The sequence below is a fragment of the Eleutherodactylus coqui genome, chromosome 11 (genome assembly GCF_035609145.1).
Source record: "Eleutherodactylus coqui strain aEleCoq1 chromosome 11, aEleCoq1.hap1, whole genome shotgun sequence".
Lineage (NCBI taxonomy): Eukaryota > Metazoa > Chordata > Amphibia > Anura > Eleutherodactylidae > Eleutherodactylus > Eleutherodactylus coqui.
In genome coordinates, this window is record NC_089847.1 from 136,616,280 (window position 1) to 136,635,493 (window position 19,214).

General features: G+C 48.7%; 1 protein-coding gene across 6 annotated transcripts in view; it reads left to right on the forward strand.

The window, feature by feature from the left end:
- Positions 1-19,214, forward strand: part of ANO5 (anoctamin 5) — an 83,731-nt gene that overhangs the window by 37,742 nt on the left and 26,775 nt on the right. For 3 of the 6 annotated variants that reach the window (XM_066583602.1, XM_066583603.1, XM_066583606.1), the window contains exons 3-5: positions 3,374-3,421; positions 10,892-10,933; positions 15,280-15,393. In XM_066583602.1, coding sequence (XP_066439699.1) covers positions 3,374-3,421; positions 10,892-10,933; positions 15,280-15,393 — 204 coding nt within the window. The remainder of the gene's footprint in view (positions 1-3,373; positions 3,422-10,891; positions 10,934-15,279; positions 15,394-19,214) is intronic. The other 3 variants (XM_066583604.1, XM_066583605.1, XM_066583607.1) reach the window with 3 other exon arrangements.

The window sequence follows — 19,214 nt, forward strand, 5'->3', positions numbered from 1 at the left end:
TGGAGTATAATATAGGATGTAACTCAGGAGCAGTACAGGATAAGTAATGTATGTACACAGTGACTCCACCAGCAGAATAGTGAGTGCAGCTCTGGGGTATAATACTGGATGTAACTCAGGAGCAGTACAGGATAAGTAATGTATGTACACAGTGACTCCACCAGCAGAATAGTGAGTGCAGCTCTGGAGTATAATACAGGATGTAACTCAGGAGCAGTACAGGATAAGTAATGTATGTACACAGTGACTCCACCAGCAGAATAGTGAGTGCAGCTCTGGAGTATAATACAGGGAGTAACTCAGGAGCAGTACAGGATAAGTAATGTATGTACACAGTGACTCCACCAGCAGAATAGTGAGTGCAGCTCTGGAGGATAATACAGGATGTAACTCAGGATCAGTACAGGATAAGTAATGTATGTACACAGTGACTCCACCAGCAGAATAGTGAGTGCAGCTCTGGAGTATAATACAATATGGTATTTAGGATTATAAAGTAATGTAGTGTGTGAGACATTAGTCGCATGAAGTCTATTATCCTGCAAAGTGGCGAGTTATTATTCATTTTATATGTAATGGTGTCTAAAGTTTTCCTAAAATGCTCAATTCTGTTGCATTCTCAGACAAAACCCACTGAATGAGCGGCTGGTATCTAAGGGCGCTCTATACACTGATCAATAGCTGTCTATTACAGAGCGGTGGGACTGGCCGGCCTCCAGACCTTTTAGCTGCAGCCTCTGCCTTCCTTGAAAGCTCCACAGGCTTTATAGTAATGATGTTTAATTGCTGCCTCCATCCTGCAACCACAGAGTTGTGAGAATCCCGACCAGCGATATCCGATCCACGGGTGTTCTGTATTACTACCTGCACTCCTCAATATTCCTATGTGTGCATCTGTAGCGCAGTGCGAGGATTAATGGAGAGGCAGGAAGTCTGCTGGATCGGATGAAGGTGTTTTTATTTTCCGGTGTAATCCCATCATCGGCTCCTCTGTATGAAAGTCTCAGAATAAGGCTGAATGCAGAAGTGAATCTGACTCTGTAGCTGGCTGGTGACCCCTGTGTACCTGTCCGTAGTCATCTTTTCTGTATTGCGGATGTGCCAATTGACGTGGAATCCGTGACCCTTCCACAATGTCATTGCGGATGGGCAGTGGATCGGACGACTTCCATAGACTTCAATGGAAGCCGTCTGTGCAGAATCTGTGCTTGAATAGGACATGCTGCGACTTTACTTCCGTGAGCGGAAAATCGCAATTGATTTGCGCTCGTGGATATGGGAAAGCGATTTTTTTTTTCCACAGCAAGCCGACGGGCAGTAGGGGACGCCCGCTCCGGATTCCGCAGTGCAGATTCGCCCGTGTGCATTGGGCCTACGTTTCTGCAAATATTGACCATAAGTGTTTATTTGCGAAGAAAGTATCTACATCTGAACTTCTGCCCCGATATCTAATGTGTCAGTCATGAATGTGTCATCTTGTAGGGTTCCTTCACACGGGGCAAATCCGCTACAGGTATTCCGCAGCCTTTACACTGTAAATCCGCAGTGGCCAAATCCGCACCACTTTTTTAATTGTGGATCTGCTACGGGATTTAACCCTTGGTTGGATTCCACAGCAGAACTCCATGGCCTTAATAGACATATAGCGGATTTGGAATTCAGTGTTTTTCAAAAACTCTGTAGATTTGTTGTAGAAACCTTCTTCTGCGCCGTCTGAAGGAGATCTGTAATGTAAACACTGCTGAATTCCCACAGTTTATGGCCCGTGTGAAAGTTCTCATATTGAAATGCAAACCCTCCTAAAGCGATTTTCCAGGACATTTACTGTTGATCAGCAGGGTTCGCCAATCCGGACATTGATCAGTACCTATCAGAAGGTGTAAAGGGCCCTTTAACACAGATGATCATTGTTCAGATTCACGCTGGATCGCGCAAATCTGAATGATCATCATTCCGTTTAAATGCCGGCGGCCACTGAACGATATTCGTTCGATGTTCAGATTCATGAAAACTGAACAATATCGTCCGGTGTGAACAGGCAGCAGTTCATCCATGAGTGACGGCCTGTTTACTGCGAATGGATGCGGGAATATTAATACAAAATCCACTGCAAGTCCGCCATGTAACACTCCGAACGCTCCATGAAGAGTCGCCGGCGCGGCTCTGCAGTCAGGGATTAGCTGGTTGTGATGAGGTGGTGAATGTGTTATTGTATCATCTTGCATGCCAAAATGTGGTTATCCACTATTTACCCCCAAATAATCCTCTTACCCAGCATGCCTGCAGCTGTTACACTGGGACCCTTCACCCGGGACAGAATTAGTCCGACAGACATTCGGGGTCGCAGTGTTGGGGCTTTGATTCTGCACCTTAAAGCCATAAGATTAAACTCCACAGCAGATCGAGCCTCCTGCTGCGTCATTAGGGACGTCTTGTGGGATTCATAACATACAGGAGAGGGAATTCTGCACTTAATGTCTGCGGGGAAAAACACTGGAAATTCTGCAGTTAACGTTACAAAATTTGCACTTTTTAACAAAACCAGCAAATTCTATCGTGTGTGAAGGTCCCTACATTGTTCTTAGGGCTTATTCAGACGGACGTATATTGGTCGGGTTTTCATGCCCGGCCAATATAATCTGCCCCTCTCTGCAAGGGGAGGAGGCGGGACGGTACAGGAGTATCCCGCCCCCTCTCCGCCCCTCACCACTGTTTGCAAAGGGAGGGAGGGGCAGAGTTAAGTTCCGCCCCCTCCCATTGCAAAATACTAGTGATTTACTCCCCATGGGGCCGTGCCCTAAGGGTATAGTTACAGAGGTCAGAAATGCAGCGGAGTTACTTGCGGACAATCCACAGCAGTTACAGTACAAGTATTGTGTGTGGGGTTTTAAAGCCGCCCCCCGGCTTCAGGACATAATTCTGTATATATTGCAATCAGTTGTTGTTCTCTGCTGCTCTTCTGATTCGCTGGTACAAGTCCTGTCTTTGGCCATCCAAGATGGCTGACATAATCTGTAGACTGCCCAATCCCCACAGTGCATTGCTACTATTAGACTACCATTGCACTGTATCTGCTCTGATTGGCCAGAGCTGCTCACATGATCAGTACTGACTAATCAGAGAGCAGTGCTCATCAGGCAGTTAGAGAATTGCTGCAGCCGTCTTTGAACCAGAGTCTGGAATTAGCAGAGAAAAACCACTGAAAGAAAATCCACCCCTCGCCCCGAGGCCGAGCAGTAGAGGGCGAGACGACTGCTGTGTGCATGCTACAGATCCTGAGCTCCTCATCCTCTAACCTGTTTTTACAGCATATGTATCTTTTTTTCACCATTACTAACTGCATTATATATTTTTCCCATGATGCCACTCTCAGGGCCTCAGCAGCACAGAGAGTACCTTCCTCATCACCAGTCCTCAGAGGGTAAGCGGCTGCAGCCCCGTGCATGCTCTGGTGGTCTCTGGGTGCAGCTTGTAGTATTTACTGTCTAGTGGTGCAAAGAACACATTCCAATCCTGATCTCCATACATGTGTCCCCCGAATTACCCTGCAATGTGTACAGCGCAACAGAGAAGTCCCCGAGTCATTGCAAACAATGTTCAGCCTTTCCACAGCTGCGGGGCTTACCCCCATTACACCTCTAGATTTCCTCTACTCCTGGATTGCTGGAGGAGTCGGTGGTCTAACTCTGATTTAAGCAGTGACCTTTACCAATCTGTGGTGCCGTTGTGCAGCATCCCCCTGTGGAGACAACCAATAAACAGTTGGTAGAAGATGATGACTGAAGCACCTCGAATATTCCTCCATATAGATTGACAGGCGGCCATGTGGACCCCCATATCTAACAACATTATTGGCATGTCCGGCGCTGTAAATGTCTATAGTAGACAAACCTTCTGAGGATACGTTGGCATCACAGGCAGTTCTCTTTAAAGGGAGTCCGTCGCCTAATTAGTTTATAGTAGGGGACCCATGTAGTCCGGGATGTAAGAGTCATACTTGCCTTCCCGGGTGTGAGTGGAATGCATTGAGCGGCGCTGCTAAGTAGTCCGTCCTGTATAATGAGAGGACTACTTAGCAGCACCGCTCAGTGCATTCAGCAGCGGCTTTCAGCGCTCACAACGGGGAAACCGGGAAAGTAAGTATGAAACTTACCTCCCCGGACTCCACTGGTCACGTGCTTCCAGCCGTACACTTATAGACTAAAAGAGGGGACCGATTGATTTCCGTCCCTTTTAGGATGCCTTCCCCGGCACAGTATATGGCAGGTCATACTGGAATGTGTTTTCTGCATTTGGTGACGGCTTGTGGTTGTGCTGACTTGTGCTGTAGTGCCGTATTTTGATGATGTTTTGTGATATACTAAATGTTTATTTGCTACTAAACTCCTTTTTTGTCCTTAAAGGGGCACTAACTTTCCAGACAACTTCTGCTCATCTACTAACTTGTGTCAGTCATACTTAAAGCAAAAATGTTGTTGGTTTTACGCTGTAAATCACATTTGAAGTGGCTGCCACTAGGGCGCTCCCAGCTTCTTTGCAATCCACTGTCTGTCAATAGGTACAGAGCTTCTGTAGTAACAAGCACACAGGGATGTGTCCTTAGTGAAGAGGGGAAGGAGCTGTGGCCCCCGTGCACTAACAGGCTACAGGCTGACAGATCTGCAGACACTGGGATAATGATCTCCACAGTCTCTGCCTTTCCTGGGTGTTTATATGCACACATTAGATTAGGTTTACTCACCATTTGGCTAAAATCCTGGGATAGTAGAGGGGCGGTTGTTCATATTCAGCCCTCTTGCTGAACCACACACTTGTGCAATGCAGCATGGGAAGTCAGGGCAAGGAAGTGCAAGACAGTGAACTACTAACAGAATGCTACACTCCCACTGCATGAAAGTGGATTGCAAACAGCAGAAGAATAAGAAAAATACAGAAGATCACCTGAAAATCAGAAATAAAGGCCCATTTAGACGGGATGAGTGTCGGGCAAACGATGCCTGCCCCTCGTCCCTGCACATACTCGCTGTGGTGCTGCTGCATGGGCACTAGTATCGCTGGCTCACAGCGGGGCAGCTGCAGGAGATTTCTCTCCCCGCCCCTCTCTATTGACTTAAAATACCGGCCGTTCAGTACTGAACAGCCGCTATTTTCACTGAGCGATCAGCAATCTGCTCATCATCCAGCACCATACGCTGCATAAACGATGGACGATAAGCTGATCGCTCATTGTGCAGTGTAAATAGCGGCCATTCAGTATTGACCGGCCGCTACGTTACGTCAATAGAGAGGGGCGGGAGAGAAATCTCCTGCAGCTGCCCTGCCCCCTACTGGCCGCTCTGTGGTTGAGCAGGCACTACTGGCTCCTGTGCAGCAGCACTGCGGCCAGGACACACAGTGTTGGGCATCGTTTTCCCCACACAATCGTCCCGTATAAATGGGCCTTTAGACATGAAACGGTGCAAACAGCAACAAATGAGAAGCGGGTAAGGAGGGCCGGGTATAGTTTAATAAACCAGCTGCAAGCTCAGGTTGGTAAAGCACAAGCACTCTGAGAGATGGTGGAAATGAATGGATCAGCACAGCGTATGTACAACCGCCGCGGTCCTCAATTCAGGGCACCTCGGAGTCCAAGCATTCGGGCCTCCACCAATCTGAAACCTATCTCCTATCGACAATATATTGGGAAGTGTCAGACACCCCCCCCCCCTCCCTCTTCCCCCCCCTTCCCAAAATGTTGGGGGTTTGTTCCCCACTTTTTAAACAGTTTCCAATATATTATTTGGTATTATTGCAAAGTACAACTGGTCCTGCTGAGAACGGACTGCGGAGGAAGGGGTTAAGTGAGAGTGCTCGCTGCAAACATCATCAATTATAGACGCCTCCATTTGCTTTCTGTGAACGCTGCAAATTTTAAGAGGTGAAATAAAACATTTATTTGCAAAGTAGAAATGAGGCTTTATCTGGAAACGGATCAGAACTTAGAAGGGTGTTGGGATCCTATGAGTGCGATCCCATTGGTCCTGAACTTAGAAGGGTGTTGGGATCCTATGAGTGCGATCCCATTGGTCCTGAACTTAGAAGGGTGTTGGGATCCTGTGAGTGCGATCCCATTGGTCCTGAACTTAAAAGGGTGTTGGGATCCTATGAATGCGATCCCATTGGTCCTGAACTTAGAAGGGTGTTGGGATCCTGTGAGTGCGATCCCATTGGTCCTGAACTTAAAAGGGTGTTGGGATCCTATGAATGCGATCCCATTGGTCCTGAACTTAGAAGGGTGTTGGGATCCTGTGAGTGCGATCCCATTGGTCCTGAACTTAGAAGGGTGTTGGGATCCTATGAATGCGATCCCATTGGTCCTGAACTTAGAAGGGTGTTGGGATCCTGTGAGTGCGATCCCATTGGTCCTGAACTTAGAAGGGTGTTGGGATCCTATGAGTGCGATCCCATTGGTCCTGAACTTAGAAGGGTGTTGGGATCCTGTGAGTGCGATCCCATTGGTCCTGGCACCACTTGGGGCCCATTCACATGGCCATGTGTGCTGTGCATGTAGTCCACAGACCGCACATGATCCCACTAGCCTATGGAGCTGTCCAATGGCCAGGTCAATGGTGCATGTAATAAATGGTCTCTGAATGATCTCTTCTCTCCGTCCTCATGGATGTAAACAGGCTGTGCCATTGCGCGGTTGCTCTGAGTGGTTCATCAAGCGTCGCATCAGCCAATCACAGTCGGTGCTCGATTAATCACAGCCATGAATGACTGATTGGTTACACGCGCGCCGGCTCTGATTGGCTAAGCCACGGTGCTCTTGATCCAATCAGATCAATCGCTTGCTGTAGGCGGGGTATTCAAGCCCCGCTACCAGGAAGAAATGCTCTTTCGGTGTGCCGGAGGACACGTAAACCTGCAGCGGGCCCGAAGGCCATTGCGAGATACCCGAACGCTGACTGTAAGGTGAGTATTGCTTTTTTTTCATGTAGTGTAGCTACGGCTTCTTTTCGGGGAAAATCTCCCTCCCCTCCCTTTTTTTTCCAGCTCCCATAGAAGTCTATGGATACTCCTGCACACCAATGATAAGGCAGGACATATATTTTCAGTCGCTGATGGTCTTTTTCGGCGTGATTTTTTGTTAGTGCCCAACGCCTTCATCTGAACGTTTCCCTAGGAAACCCTTGGTTCTAATAGTCTCATTTTTTGCGCATGTAAGCTGGCTGCGCCAATCCTCTTGTGTGATTGAGCCCGTCTGGTGGAATATTTCTGCTCATGTGAAACCCCGTTCTGTGTGAGCGATCATCCTGCCGCTCGTCGGCTTATCTCTTCCCTCTGCTGTTGGACTCAGGAAACCGCTGATCTCTGTAGGGGCGCCACAACTTCTCTGAACCATCAGCGTCGCGAAGCGGCCTGGCCGCCATGACTCTATCTGTTCTCTGCAGGACAGCCTTCCGTTTCTATTGCTACTATTTTCAGGACTACCACCTTTTGATTGCACTTCAGTGCGGGATGCATGATGGGTTAATGACAACTATATTTATTATGTTTATTGCTTAGATTTTGGTGGGAGAAGAGAGATTTATTGAATTGTTAAAATATTTAGTTTATTTTCTCCAACATAGTTTAGCCTTCTTCTTCTCCTTCCCACTCCGGGACTTGAACTCATGACGGCTTGTTTACTTCTCCAATATGCTGCAATACTACTTTATGGTAGTTTTAACATCAGCCTGTTACAGCAGTTTTGCCAAAATACAGTTTTAGCACCTACCCACAGGTCTGATCAGAGGAGATCTCACTGCTAAGACCCCCACTGATCCCAAGAATGGGGGTCCCGTGTCTCTCTCTGCTCCTCACTGCATCCCCCGAGTTAGGAATGGAGCGGTGTTTGCAAATGCTCAGAGTCGCTCCATTCAATCTGCAGGTGGGTGTAGTGAGCCTACGGTGAGAAGTGGAGGGGAACACAGGACCCCCGTTCTTGGGATCAGTGGGGGTCTTAGCAGTGAGATCTCACCTGATCAGACTTGTGGGTAGGTGCTAAAAGTTTTGGCAAAACCGCTTTACCAGGCTGATGTGGTGGTGAGACCCCCCTGCTCAGACTTCTCTCACCTCTCCTACGGACAGGTAATAACATGGGTACAGCCCGTTCTACAGACTGGTTGCTAGTCGGCCTGACAACCCCGTGGAAGCTTTAGTTCTGGCCCCGTGTCTCCGCTGCAGCTGTGTTGTCAGACATGGAAGCATCTTGGCAGCGGTGTCTCCTGGCACGCTGTGAGGGTGAAGTGAGGGGCGGCCGGAGGGGCGCAGTCCGAGGCGGGCCGGCTATTCCCGAGGACTCCCAACACACGATTCTTTGTGATGTTTTCTGACGATGCAACATAAATGTTTAGCCGCTTCCACAAGGACATTCAGTCATCGGGGGGGGGGGGGGGTCCTAATATCCCCCTCCTTTCTCACAGTTTGGCTCGATCGTCTAATTGTGGACCATTGCACAGCGGCCCAGCCTACCTGCTATCACTCACCTGTAGCCGGAGCCTGCCGCGTGCTGTGCTACTTGTGGACCGCACAGTTCCCAGCGCGCTCTCTACTCCTCCATAACACGGGCCTCTGGTGTGTGATATCATCCAACTCTCACATGTACTTCAGCTTTTCGATTCTGCCCTGTTGTCAGTATATGTGCTTGCTGTCACCCTATGGAAATACGCTGAAGAAACTGATCCCGCTGAGGATTTGTTACCGTGTTTTTAGCCCAAGAGAGGCTGGTGTTTGCCTCATGGATTGACAGACACAGGCGCCAATATCCTCACCGCTGCGGAGCGTATCCGCGCAGGAACCGCGCAAAATACTGTTTGCTTTTGAAAGTTCAAATTTCGCTTTATTGCGTGCAGGTAAAGAAAAGCATGAAGATCCGGTCAGAGCAAAGCCCGTGGAATCGGCGGTCTCATTTCGTCACGTTTTGCGGGAGCGATTTATCACGGACGCAAAACGAGCCAAAATCACGGTCATGTGTATAAGCCCTGAGCCTCAAAGTCTGAGCCAGACCTTCTAGCTGTCAGAGCTGTTTGTGGAGTTCCCCCTGCAGGGGGCGCCGCACCCACTTACGTCACATTACATCCTCTGTTTACAGACATCCCCAAGGTTTCCTGACCCGAGATTCCCCTGTGATCGCCCCCCCCCCCCCCCCCCCCCCCCGCCTCCTGCTGCATTCTTACTATAAGAGGAGATATTCCAGGAATGCAGCAGCCCTCGTTCTCCGCTGATCTCCGTGATGTCAGTACTTACTGCTGCTTGTATCGCAGTCCCTGATAAACAGGCAGGATCTGATGGAGTGAGAAGTCCAATTTCTGCTCTTATGATGTTTCAAGGCCAGAGAGACGAGGCGGGGTAGTAAATGTCCCCCGGTGCTCTGTAGTGACCGCACTTCTACTTAGACATGTGAGACCTCCCATCCTATCTAATCATCTAGGCACCCGCCATGAATCCTCTCAGGAATCCCTATATCCTGCTGACGGTTTGGAATGTGCAATTGCGATGTGATCTTCAAATGGATGTATAGAAGATAATATTACCCTGGATTCACGGGGTTTTCGCTTTTTTTTTTTTTTTTTTTTTAAGACAGCCTATAATTTTATTTGCTTTGCAGCTGCTGCCTGACATTGAGTGCTGTGGCTTAACCGCTTAGTGATCGGCCTATTTTTTGTCTTAAGGACCAAGCGATTTTCATCACATTGCCAGAGGTATAACCCGCTGACGGCCAGATGAGGGCGCGTTTTTTTGTGGGTTGAGATGTATTTTTATATGCCACAATTCGGGGTACAAATAATGTGTTGAAGAACTTTTATGACATTTTTGTGGGTAATATGGAAACCACCGGAAATTCCCCCATTATTATTGGGCTTTGTGTTTTCGGAGTTCACCATCCGGTAACTCTTACCTGGATCGGCGCGGTTACAGCCATAACGAGTCTATAGAGTGTTTCTAACTACTTTTTGCACAATAAAAACATGTTTTTGAAGACAACCTGACTGCGCCGCTGCACCCCGAGGCCCGGCACGTTGTTGTTCCTCCGGCAGCGGAGCTCTGTGGGGGCTGGTATTTTGCGGGAAGAGCTGTAGTTTTTATTGGTATCATTTTGAAGTACATTTGACTTTTGGATCTTTTTTTTTTTTTTTGAATTGAGGTTTTGGGAGGGGAACAAAAGAAAAGTTGCAATTCTGGCTTTACTTTTTATAATTTTATGGTGTTCACCTTGTGCAAGGTATTTGCATTGTTGGGGTCATTGTGAACATGGTAGTACTAATTATGTGTAGCTTTTTTTTTTTTTTGCATTTTATTCATTTAGGGTTTTGTGTGGGAAATGTATTTTTTTTTTATTTTTAATTGAATCTTTTTTCTTTAACTTAAACTTTATTCCACTTTTTCTGACACTATTTTCTAGCCCCTCAATTGGACTTGAATGTGCAAATACTCGATTGCTAGGATAGTACACTGCAATACTTATATAGTGCATTCTACTAAGCCTACTCTAATAAAGTGAGTTATACAGCAGACATGGTGGTCTTTGTCAGGCCTCCGGCTGCCATGGGAGGCCATTGGTACCTTGCGATCATATTGGTGACAGAAGGAGCCCCCTCCCCTTGTCATTGCTTACATGCTGCAGTGGCATGAAAGGGGTTAAACTGCAGATTTTGAGTTTTCTCTGCTACTGGTGGTTAGAGCTGGAGCCGGGCTGTCAGTAGTCAGCCAAGCCACCGCCTTAAAAATATTTGTTTGCAGGTTTAAAGCCCATTAGTCAGTAGGTAGGCGTGCTGACTAATTAACCCTCCGGCCCCTGGACACAAGCTGTTGTATTATGTAGTCTAAAAGATGTTAAATTCTGACATTTCTGCTAATTGCTCCACAGAAATGGCGCAAGCACGGCCTGTTCCTGAAGAGTCGTCTGCGGGTAAAGGCATAAGCAATTGGTTGCTCAGTTTGATGAGATGTGAGACGTGACTAAAGCGTGTTGTGTGAGCGATTATTAACATCGTTAGCCTCTGCGCTGCTGAATGTATCTTCTGTGGGTCGGCCTCTACTACTCTGATGCAGAGCTCCTGCCCCTGTGTGCGCGGACCGGCCATTTATTACTGAGTGTTACGGGTCTGTATACACCCGTGTACAGCTTCACTCCCCCTAGTGGTGACTACAGGAAGTCTGTATTTTAGCATGTAACATTTTGGCCATGTAAAAGGGCTTTTGGAGCTCTGGATCAGAAACCAGAATACTGCCCCCTTACAGGTATATTCAGCGGGAGATGATGCTGGGTAACTGCCTCCGACCTCCGAGGGGCGCTTCAGCTGTCTGCCAGGCTATAGAATATGTTCACATTGCAGAATCTGCCAGACTTCATGTCAGGAAGTAACAGAATGTCAATTCTTTTTTATTTTCAATGCAGAAAATCCGTTCTGTAAAGACTACAGAGGATTCCCATTAAAACAAACGAGGTGCGGATTCCGTGTCAATTTGCATCAAAATTTCCGCCGTGTGAACACATCTCCCTGGGTCCGGGGTACAACTTGTTTGTTGGCTCCCATGTAACTACAGCCGGCTGTACTTGTGAACAGAGGGGGCCAAAATGCAACCTGAGGCTTCTTTTACCCGGTCTGGTCATGATGATTGGGGTTTGTTTACCTACATGGGCCGATTCTTACTCTATGCGGAGCAGATGATCGTTTGTACCCCACAGAGTATCACAGCTGTCAGCAGCACACCCTCCATTTACACGGGGAGATGTGCTGCCCACAACAAGGATTTTTTTTTAGCTGCACAAAAGATGGGATCCGCTAAAGAATGAGTGATGATCAGGGGCCGGCCGATGACCGAGTGTTTGTAGAGCTGAACAAGCATTCTAAGAAATGTTTGTGCTCCGTCGTCGGTTCGTGTAAAAGGGCCTTAAGCTCCGACCTGAAGCATGTTCCCTGGTCGTCCAATGCATGCTACTGGATTTGGAGAACTCTTCTCTAATGGAATAGTGCGCTTAAAGGGGCGGTACGGTATCATAAACGCATGATCGCCGCCTTTATAAAAACGGCTCCACACTTGACCACAGGTTGTGTGAGGTATTACCGCTCAGACCATTCCTTTCAAAAGAGCTGAGCTGCAATACCACCGACAACCAGTGGGCAAGTATAATGTTCTGTGACTTTCTAACATGCATTTGTTTCAAGTCTTCCATATTTAACATCTCTGCTTGCTGTCAGTAAAGCTGAAAGGTGAGACTATGTTGCAATGTATCTGTGTAAGTAAGCAATCAGCCTAGAGGACCATGTAAGGCTAGGGCTACGAGGCAACTTTGACCGCGCCAAAGTTAATGCAGTCAAAGACCCCAGCGTAGCGCCGCCGTCTCACAGACCACTTAAACTATGCGGTTGCCTTGCACGGTTGGATTTTTGTGATCTGTTTGGTTCTGGCGAGTTGCGAGTCACAACAAAACCACGTTCAGTCCTATTAGACTGATGGTTGGCCATGCGAAGTCGCCATGAAGCCCTAGTCTGATGGTCTTCAAGCTGAACTCGGCATCAGTACTAACGTGGTACATTGAACTGACAGCAAGCAGAGATCTTGTAAAGGTGAGGAAATGAATCCTACAGTATGTTAGAAAATAGTAGAATGTTAGATTCTAGCGAAGCATGGCTGTATTATGTGTGTGATATGAGCTGCCGTACCGTATGGTGCCTTGTTGTGCCCTTTATAAGGGAGCGGGATCTTCGGGATTTGTGCAGTGCCTTGTAGGGGTGCCAACTGGGCACAAAGGAAGAGCTCCACATGAGTTAATGAGCATATGGTCTCGGTGTGCCCACTGGTGTCACCAAGCTGGATCATGTGACCTAGAAGTCTGATGACTACTTTCATGCATCATAACCCCAAGAAGATCCTAAGATCACATGATCATCTGAGGAGCAAGAGGGGTCTCAGACAGAAAAGAGTAACGAAGGGCCCTTTCACATGGGCTGATAATCGTTCAGAGTCCAGTGATTATCACTCAGTGTAAAGGCACACCCCGACTGAACAACTAGCAAGAATTAGATGGCTTCTCGTGTGACGTTCAGTTTCTGCATACAGCGGATTGGCCCGTGTAAACAGGCGGTACCCCTTATGAATGACCGCCTGCTTGCTGTGAATGAAGGCGGGCAGCTAGAATGATCCCCGGCCCGCTGCGCCTCCCTTCACTGAGCGACGCTCGTTCCTGGGTAAAAGCGCAGAGACGATCATCGATGGGACGACTGGTGGACGTCTGCACCCAGCAAGCTGTTCCGTGTAAAGGGGACCAACCAAAGTAACACCGGGAGACTTGTATATGCTGGGGAGAGAGCGACATGATGGACGGGAGGGGCCCTTTAGATGGGGGGCCCTCCGTTCAGGAGCCTCATCTCTTGGCCATAGTGAAGGGCGGTTATAAAGAGTGTCTCTCTCTGGAGGACCTTATACTAAGACAGCCCATTGATACAAATATGCACTGTACAATGCATCTTTTCTCCTGTGGGGGCGCTGCAGGAAAATTGCACATTTTCTGCCAGGTTTCCCCTCCGTTTAGAGCTGAGCTTTGGGATCCCAGTAGGAGGACACTTTGGGGTGCGTTTATTGTCAAAGGACCCGAGCAGTTCAGAGGTTGTTCAGAGCGGTGAACCCCTTTAAGGCAGGTCAGGTGATGCCCCTAGCATCATACCTATGGAGCGGCTGAATGAGGAGTAACTGAAAGCAACTGACAGGAATTGGATCTGAAGGTCTAAACAACTGGTTTCAACCTCCTCTTGGATCTTCATCGGGTGACCTGGCATCATGACACTTTTCCCATTCCGTAGGAATGCCCTGCCCCCCCCGTTATTTCTGTTGGTCTAGACAGATTTGCACAGCAGTAACACTGTGACGCTTCTACTGCTGCACTGCAGACGGCTTACATGAAGCAGACGTCCCCCTGGATCCGTCCGAAGTGTAACTGTAGCTTTGGTTTAGTGTAATCAGTTCCCGCTAACACTTTTCTTTTCATGCATTCATTTACGTTTCACTTGGCTGTTGCACTTGGAAACTTCAGTCCGCCTCGGGCGGGGTGGCTGGGTTTTGGGCGGTTATGTTGACTTTCATATTACGTGTTCCAATCCTCCGCCCTCCATTGCTTTCCATATGAGGTAACGCCGTGTTCCTCTGTCGGTGCGGCTCAGTTGTCGCTGCAGTCTGGGTTACCGCCAGCAGAGGATTGTATGTCAGGAGTCGTGTTGTTGTGTCCCCGGATGATTCCAGTAGTCTGCTGGTGGGGGCAGCCATTGGAAGCTAAGCCTCTGTGACGGCCATAGCTGGAGCAGTCGCTCCAGGAAACTATCAGCAAGGCGATATACCTTGGACTATCATTGTCTATACAGCCAGCCAGTGTAAAATGTTATCTTTACGGGCAGGAAACTGTCAGCAAGGAGGGTATTGCTGGATCTCGGGGCCACTGTGTGTGAACATAGATTAAGGAATAGAGTGTGCCGTATTTTGCATAATTTTCTGCCCATAACCTTTTTAAGACTAAGAAAACCTTTCTAAGGACCCTCTGGGCCGGGACAAAAACAATGGCTGACCGCCTCTGTGACTCCCTGATGCTCACTGTATCGGTATGCATCATTATTCTAAGAGCCTACCTGCTGCTCGGATCGCCCGCTGTCGTCCATGTGAGCAGCCGGTAGTGATAATGATGCCTACTATGCACAGTGTACATCAGGGGGTCAGAGAGCCGGATCGGCCATCTTTGTTTGTCCAGGACCGGAGGGTTGCTTTAAGATGCCATCTTTGCCTGGTAATTGTGTTGATAGCGTACTGCCATGTCTTCCACAATGACCTGCAACACGGTAACGATGGAAGTTCACCTCCAGCATTTGGATTCTAGGTCCAGAACTCTGTGCTGCTGGATTTCACAATATATCTGTGTACGGGTCAGAACTAAATGCTTAAATTCTGACTGCCTGCAGCCACCACTAGGGGGAGCTCACTGCATGTGGATGTACAAAGCCAGTAATGAACGCCAATAAATATGAGTTTGGTAAGTTTCCAAACTGCCTGGGATGTCGGCTTCATACATGCCAGTGCTTGTAGGAGAGCGGGCATTGGCTGGTGGTCACAAGTGAACCCGTCCGTCGTTCCACCACCCATGTGTGTAGGTATAACCTCTCCTTGTTTCCTTCCAGTGCTGTAACACATTCCTGCCTGCGCCTGAAGACATCTCATGCCCCCTCCCCCTCTCCTTGCATGTTGTGATTTTGCCTCTTATTTCCACAGATAGATAAGCATCACCAGAGTAAAGATTCCATCTTCTTCCGCGATGGCGTCCGAAGAATCGACTTTGTTCTTTCCTATCATGACGAACCGTGCAAAGAAATGGAGCGGAAAGCTGTAAGTAAGAGTATCCCCTGGCCCGGATATCTGATGTCTGCCATCCTAAGGGTGTGTTCTCAAGTAGTGGAAAATGGTGCAGATTGTACGCGGCGAACAACCAGCACCAAACTCCACATCGACACGCGTGATGGAAAACGTAACAATCCGCGCCATTGGTGGAGATTTTGGTGCAGATTCAGCAGCTTTCATTCTTTCAATTGAAAACCTGAAATCGGCTGCTGATCCGTGCCGGGGGCGAGGATTGGGATGTGGTTCCATCACGGTTTTGATACAAATAAGGAGAATGGAAGAATCCTTCTGCAGCGCCACCTACTGGATGGCAGCATTCCTGCAAATCAATGTATAACTTTTTAACAAGTCTGTAAAACAATGATTTGGAATAGGAAACTATACAATTTTGATACAGATTTTGGGGAGATTGTCCGCTGCGAACTACCTGCAAGCATACCTGATAGAGTACAAGTATGAAGGGGGCTTCCAACCTGCGCTCATCTGTGCCCATCAGCGCCATAGTCTGCGAGCAGCATTGTATGATTGACCTCAAACTCCCCTTAAAAACCAGGGTGTTTTAGTCTTAAAGGACCAGACACTTTTTAGGGATTTTACCCAAGTGGTGGTTTTGCTGCCCTATCTTTTTCTTTTCTTCTTCAGCTCCCAAAATTATTTTTGCTCCTTTTTTGTTTTCGTTACATATAGGGTTGTTTTTTTTACATCTTTTTCACTGATTTCCCCCCCCCCCCCCCCCATCTTTTAGTTTAAGGACCCTCTCACACACGGCGTCAGCAAAACGGCGCGATTTTGATTGCATCATTTTGGAATGCACTATACAGCATTCGCTTTTTAACTCCTCCCATCATTGTGATGGGTGATGGGTGATGAGGTGCGTTAAAAAGCGCAAAAACACGCCAAAATAGAGCAGACAACACTCAAAAATCACGGTATTCAATCAAGGTCTGCGAGGCCCCATTGAAATCATTTGGGAGTATTGTGCTGCGATTACCGCGGTGTCCAAAAGTGCACCGTAATCGCAGTAAAAAGCCCCTGTGTGAGCGTGGCCTTATTGCGGGTAAAATGCTTTGGCGGTCATGTGATCGCCGGGCCGAATAGAGGACGTAACCCTTCGCTTTCTCTCTGCACTACATAGCGCTCATGAGCACCATATAGCCTGTAAAGAAGAAGGCAGAGGCGGTTAAACACTGACAGCCGAGGACCCGACCTGCTTCAGCGTCATTGCAGGAGCTTTAAACCCTGCCGTACTATCGGATGGGAATAAAGCCCGGGACCAAGTGCCGTACATTTACCGCGCCTGGTCCTTGAGGGGTTAGCTCTAAAGACTAATGACCTCTCATCAGCAGCTGATCAGTGGGGTCCGTCTGGGTGACCTCCGCCAGTCAGATGTGTTGGTGTGCAGACCTGGAAGCAGACCGCTCCGTACACTCAGCAGCGCCCCCGCCTGGTATTGCAAATACAGGAGTATGAAGCAGTGTGCACTGACACAGCCATCCAGTCATCGACCCTCCCCGCTCTGCTATAGAGGTCATTACTCTTCAAAGCTGGACAGCCCCTTTAAGGAATTGTCCAAATCTTTGAACTATGATCTATTATTTCTGTATCTATTAACCATGAAATTCCTTTAATTCGGCACCAGTAACCCCCGGAAGGCGTTGGATGGTCAGCTTTCTGGATTACCGGATATTCATTGGATATATATATAACTAGTAATGACGAGGAACCTTCAATGAACTGTGAACATGGATAATTGGACAGCAGATTGAAGGACGCTTGTGTTATATAACCCGGGCGCTCCCTACTGCCGGCAGCGCTGACCGCTGATAAGAAGCTCTCAGCCTCTGATATCACCAATTACTTGGCCGGCTGCCATGCTGCATAACGGCAGAGGAGGGCGGCTCCCGGCTGCGAGCGCTGCGCTCCTTCCATTCTCTGGCATCGCAGCCCCTGATATCACACGAGGCTACAGGAAGATGAGATACAAGGTGCTGTATGAGGCTCTGCTGCCTGTGACACGGAGGGGACGCTGCCGTCACTGGCGACTCTCCTCCATGTTTAGCCTTGTGGAGAGCACTGCAAGGATGGAAGGAGTCTTATCTGGGACATGCAATGCTCCCTGGGAAAAGGTATCCTGTTGGAATCAATCCCCCAAACAGCTGTATGTCCATGGAGAGTGGCGGGGCTTATTTCTATAGTCCTATTGGAAAGCCTATTAAGAGGTTGGAAAATGACACCATTCCAGCAGGTGGCGCTGTGGAGGAGAGCTCATGGCCTGCGGTTACCACAAGGCTGCTCTGCAGGGTCAGTGATAATCTACAATGTGTGAAGACCCTCACCAATGTCTTCCCCCACTTCATCTGATGGCGGGCAGGTCATGCAGTCACATCTGTTAGTGCCTCCCGCTCGGCACCTATGCCAATCATACCAAATTGTGATTGTTCCTCTGATGATCAGCCTAGCTCTGGCGGTCCAGGTATCATGCATTGAGCTGTGTTGCACATATGTGGCCGACCGCTGCCATTCACTTCAGGTCAAAAGTGTCTGCATGACTGGATAGGGGACAAATGTCTGATCACTGGGAGCCGTCGTAATGCCGGCATCCGAGCACCCCAAACCCCCCCATGTGAATGTAGCCGTGCGCATGTGTGATCACCGCTGCACTTGTATGGGACAGAGGGAGATGGATGCATTCGGCAGTCTCCCTCCTTCCTGTAGAAGTGAATGAAGGGACGATCACGCATGTGCGCCGCCGCTGCATTGACATGGAGCATTCAGAGCGCACAGATCTCTGGGTTATGGGGGGGTCCCAGCGGTCGGACCCCCAGTGATCAGGTGCGTTTTCTCTATCCCATGGATTCATGTCTTTAATGGGAAAACCCCTTTAACCAAGGCAGCTGCAGGACGTCCCATTTACATCTATCAAAGGGAAATTTAGCAGAAGCCAAATGAAGAAATTTGGAGAATTGGCCTCCGGTGAGGACGGCGCTGTAGCTGAGCCCCCCCGGCCGCATCCTCCACCCTCTCTGTAGTTCTGCATTAGATACGTTGTATCCTTGTCAGGGAGAGCGGAGACCGCCGGTGTCATCCCCTGTTTATGTAACTCTGCCACAGTTTGGATGAAGGCGCCATTACTGGGATGGGCGCCAGGGGTGATTGCAACGGCTGAAGTGGGACTCCTAATCACCTGCAGGGGGCAGCGTCCCCTGAGCTGGGTGTGCGGGGCGCTGCCAACACTTCTGCACACATTTAGTTCCAGTTACAATATATGTGATGGAAAATTTAAGACAAACATGAAGACACTTTGAGTCCTCTGCTGTCTGGTGTAGCCAGCTACCAGGGAGACACCGGTCTGCAGAGGAGCTGTGTGCACAAAACGGCAGGAGGTTTCCTTCAAGACTGTTTGACAAGTTACTTTATTTGATTTTAGATGCAGTAAAACTAAATTAATTGCAAAAGTCCACAAACCCTGCTGGATGGCGGTGACACTGCTGTAATGTAACACGCGGCACGGACTGAAGCCGATGGGCACCGGGGGTCCCAACAGCCATGATTAACTCTTCACTGGCTGGGTGGTGATATAGATGGATCAGTGGTTAATGTGACACATTGTGATGGATGGCGGTTACTGCAGTGAGCGGGCGGCAGCGTTATTTACTACATACAAGGGTTTCCGGTAGCAGCGATAGATCTGGGTGCGGCAGGCATCCCCCAGCGGGTCGGGGACTTCCTGTGGTTTGTCAGCTGCAGCCGTGTCCTTGTCTGCGTGTGACACCGACCAGCGGCATATCTGTCCCCGTCACCTGCACGTC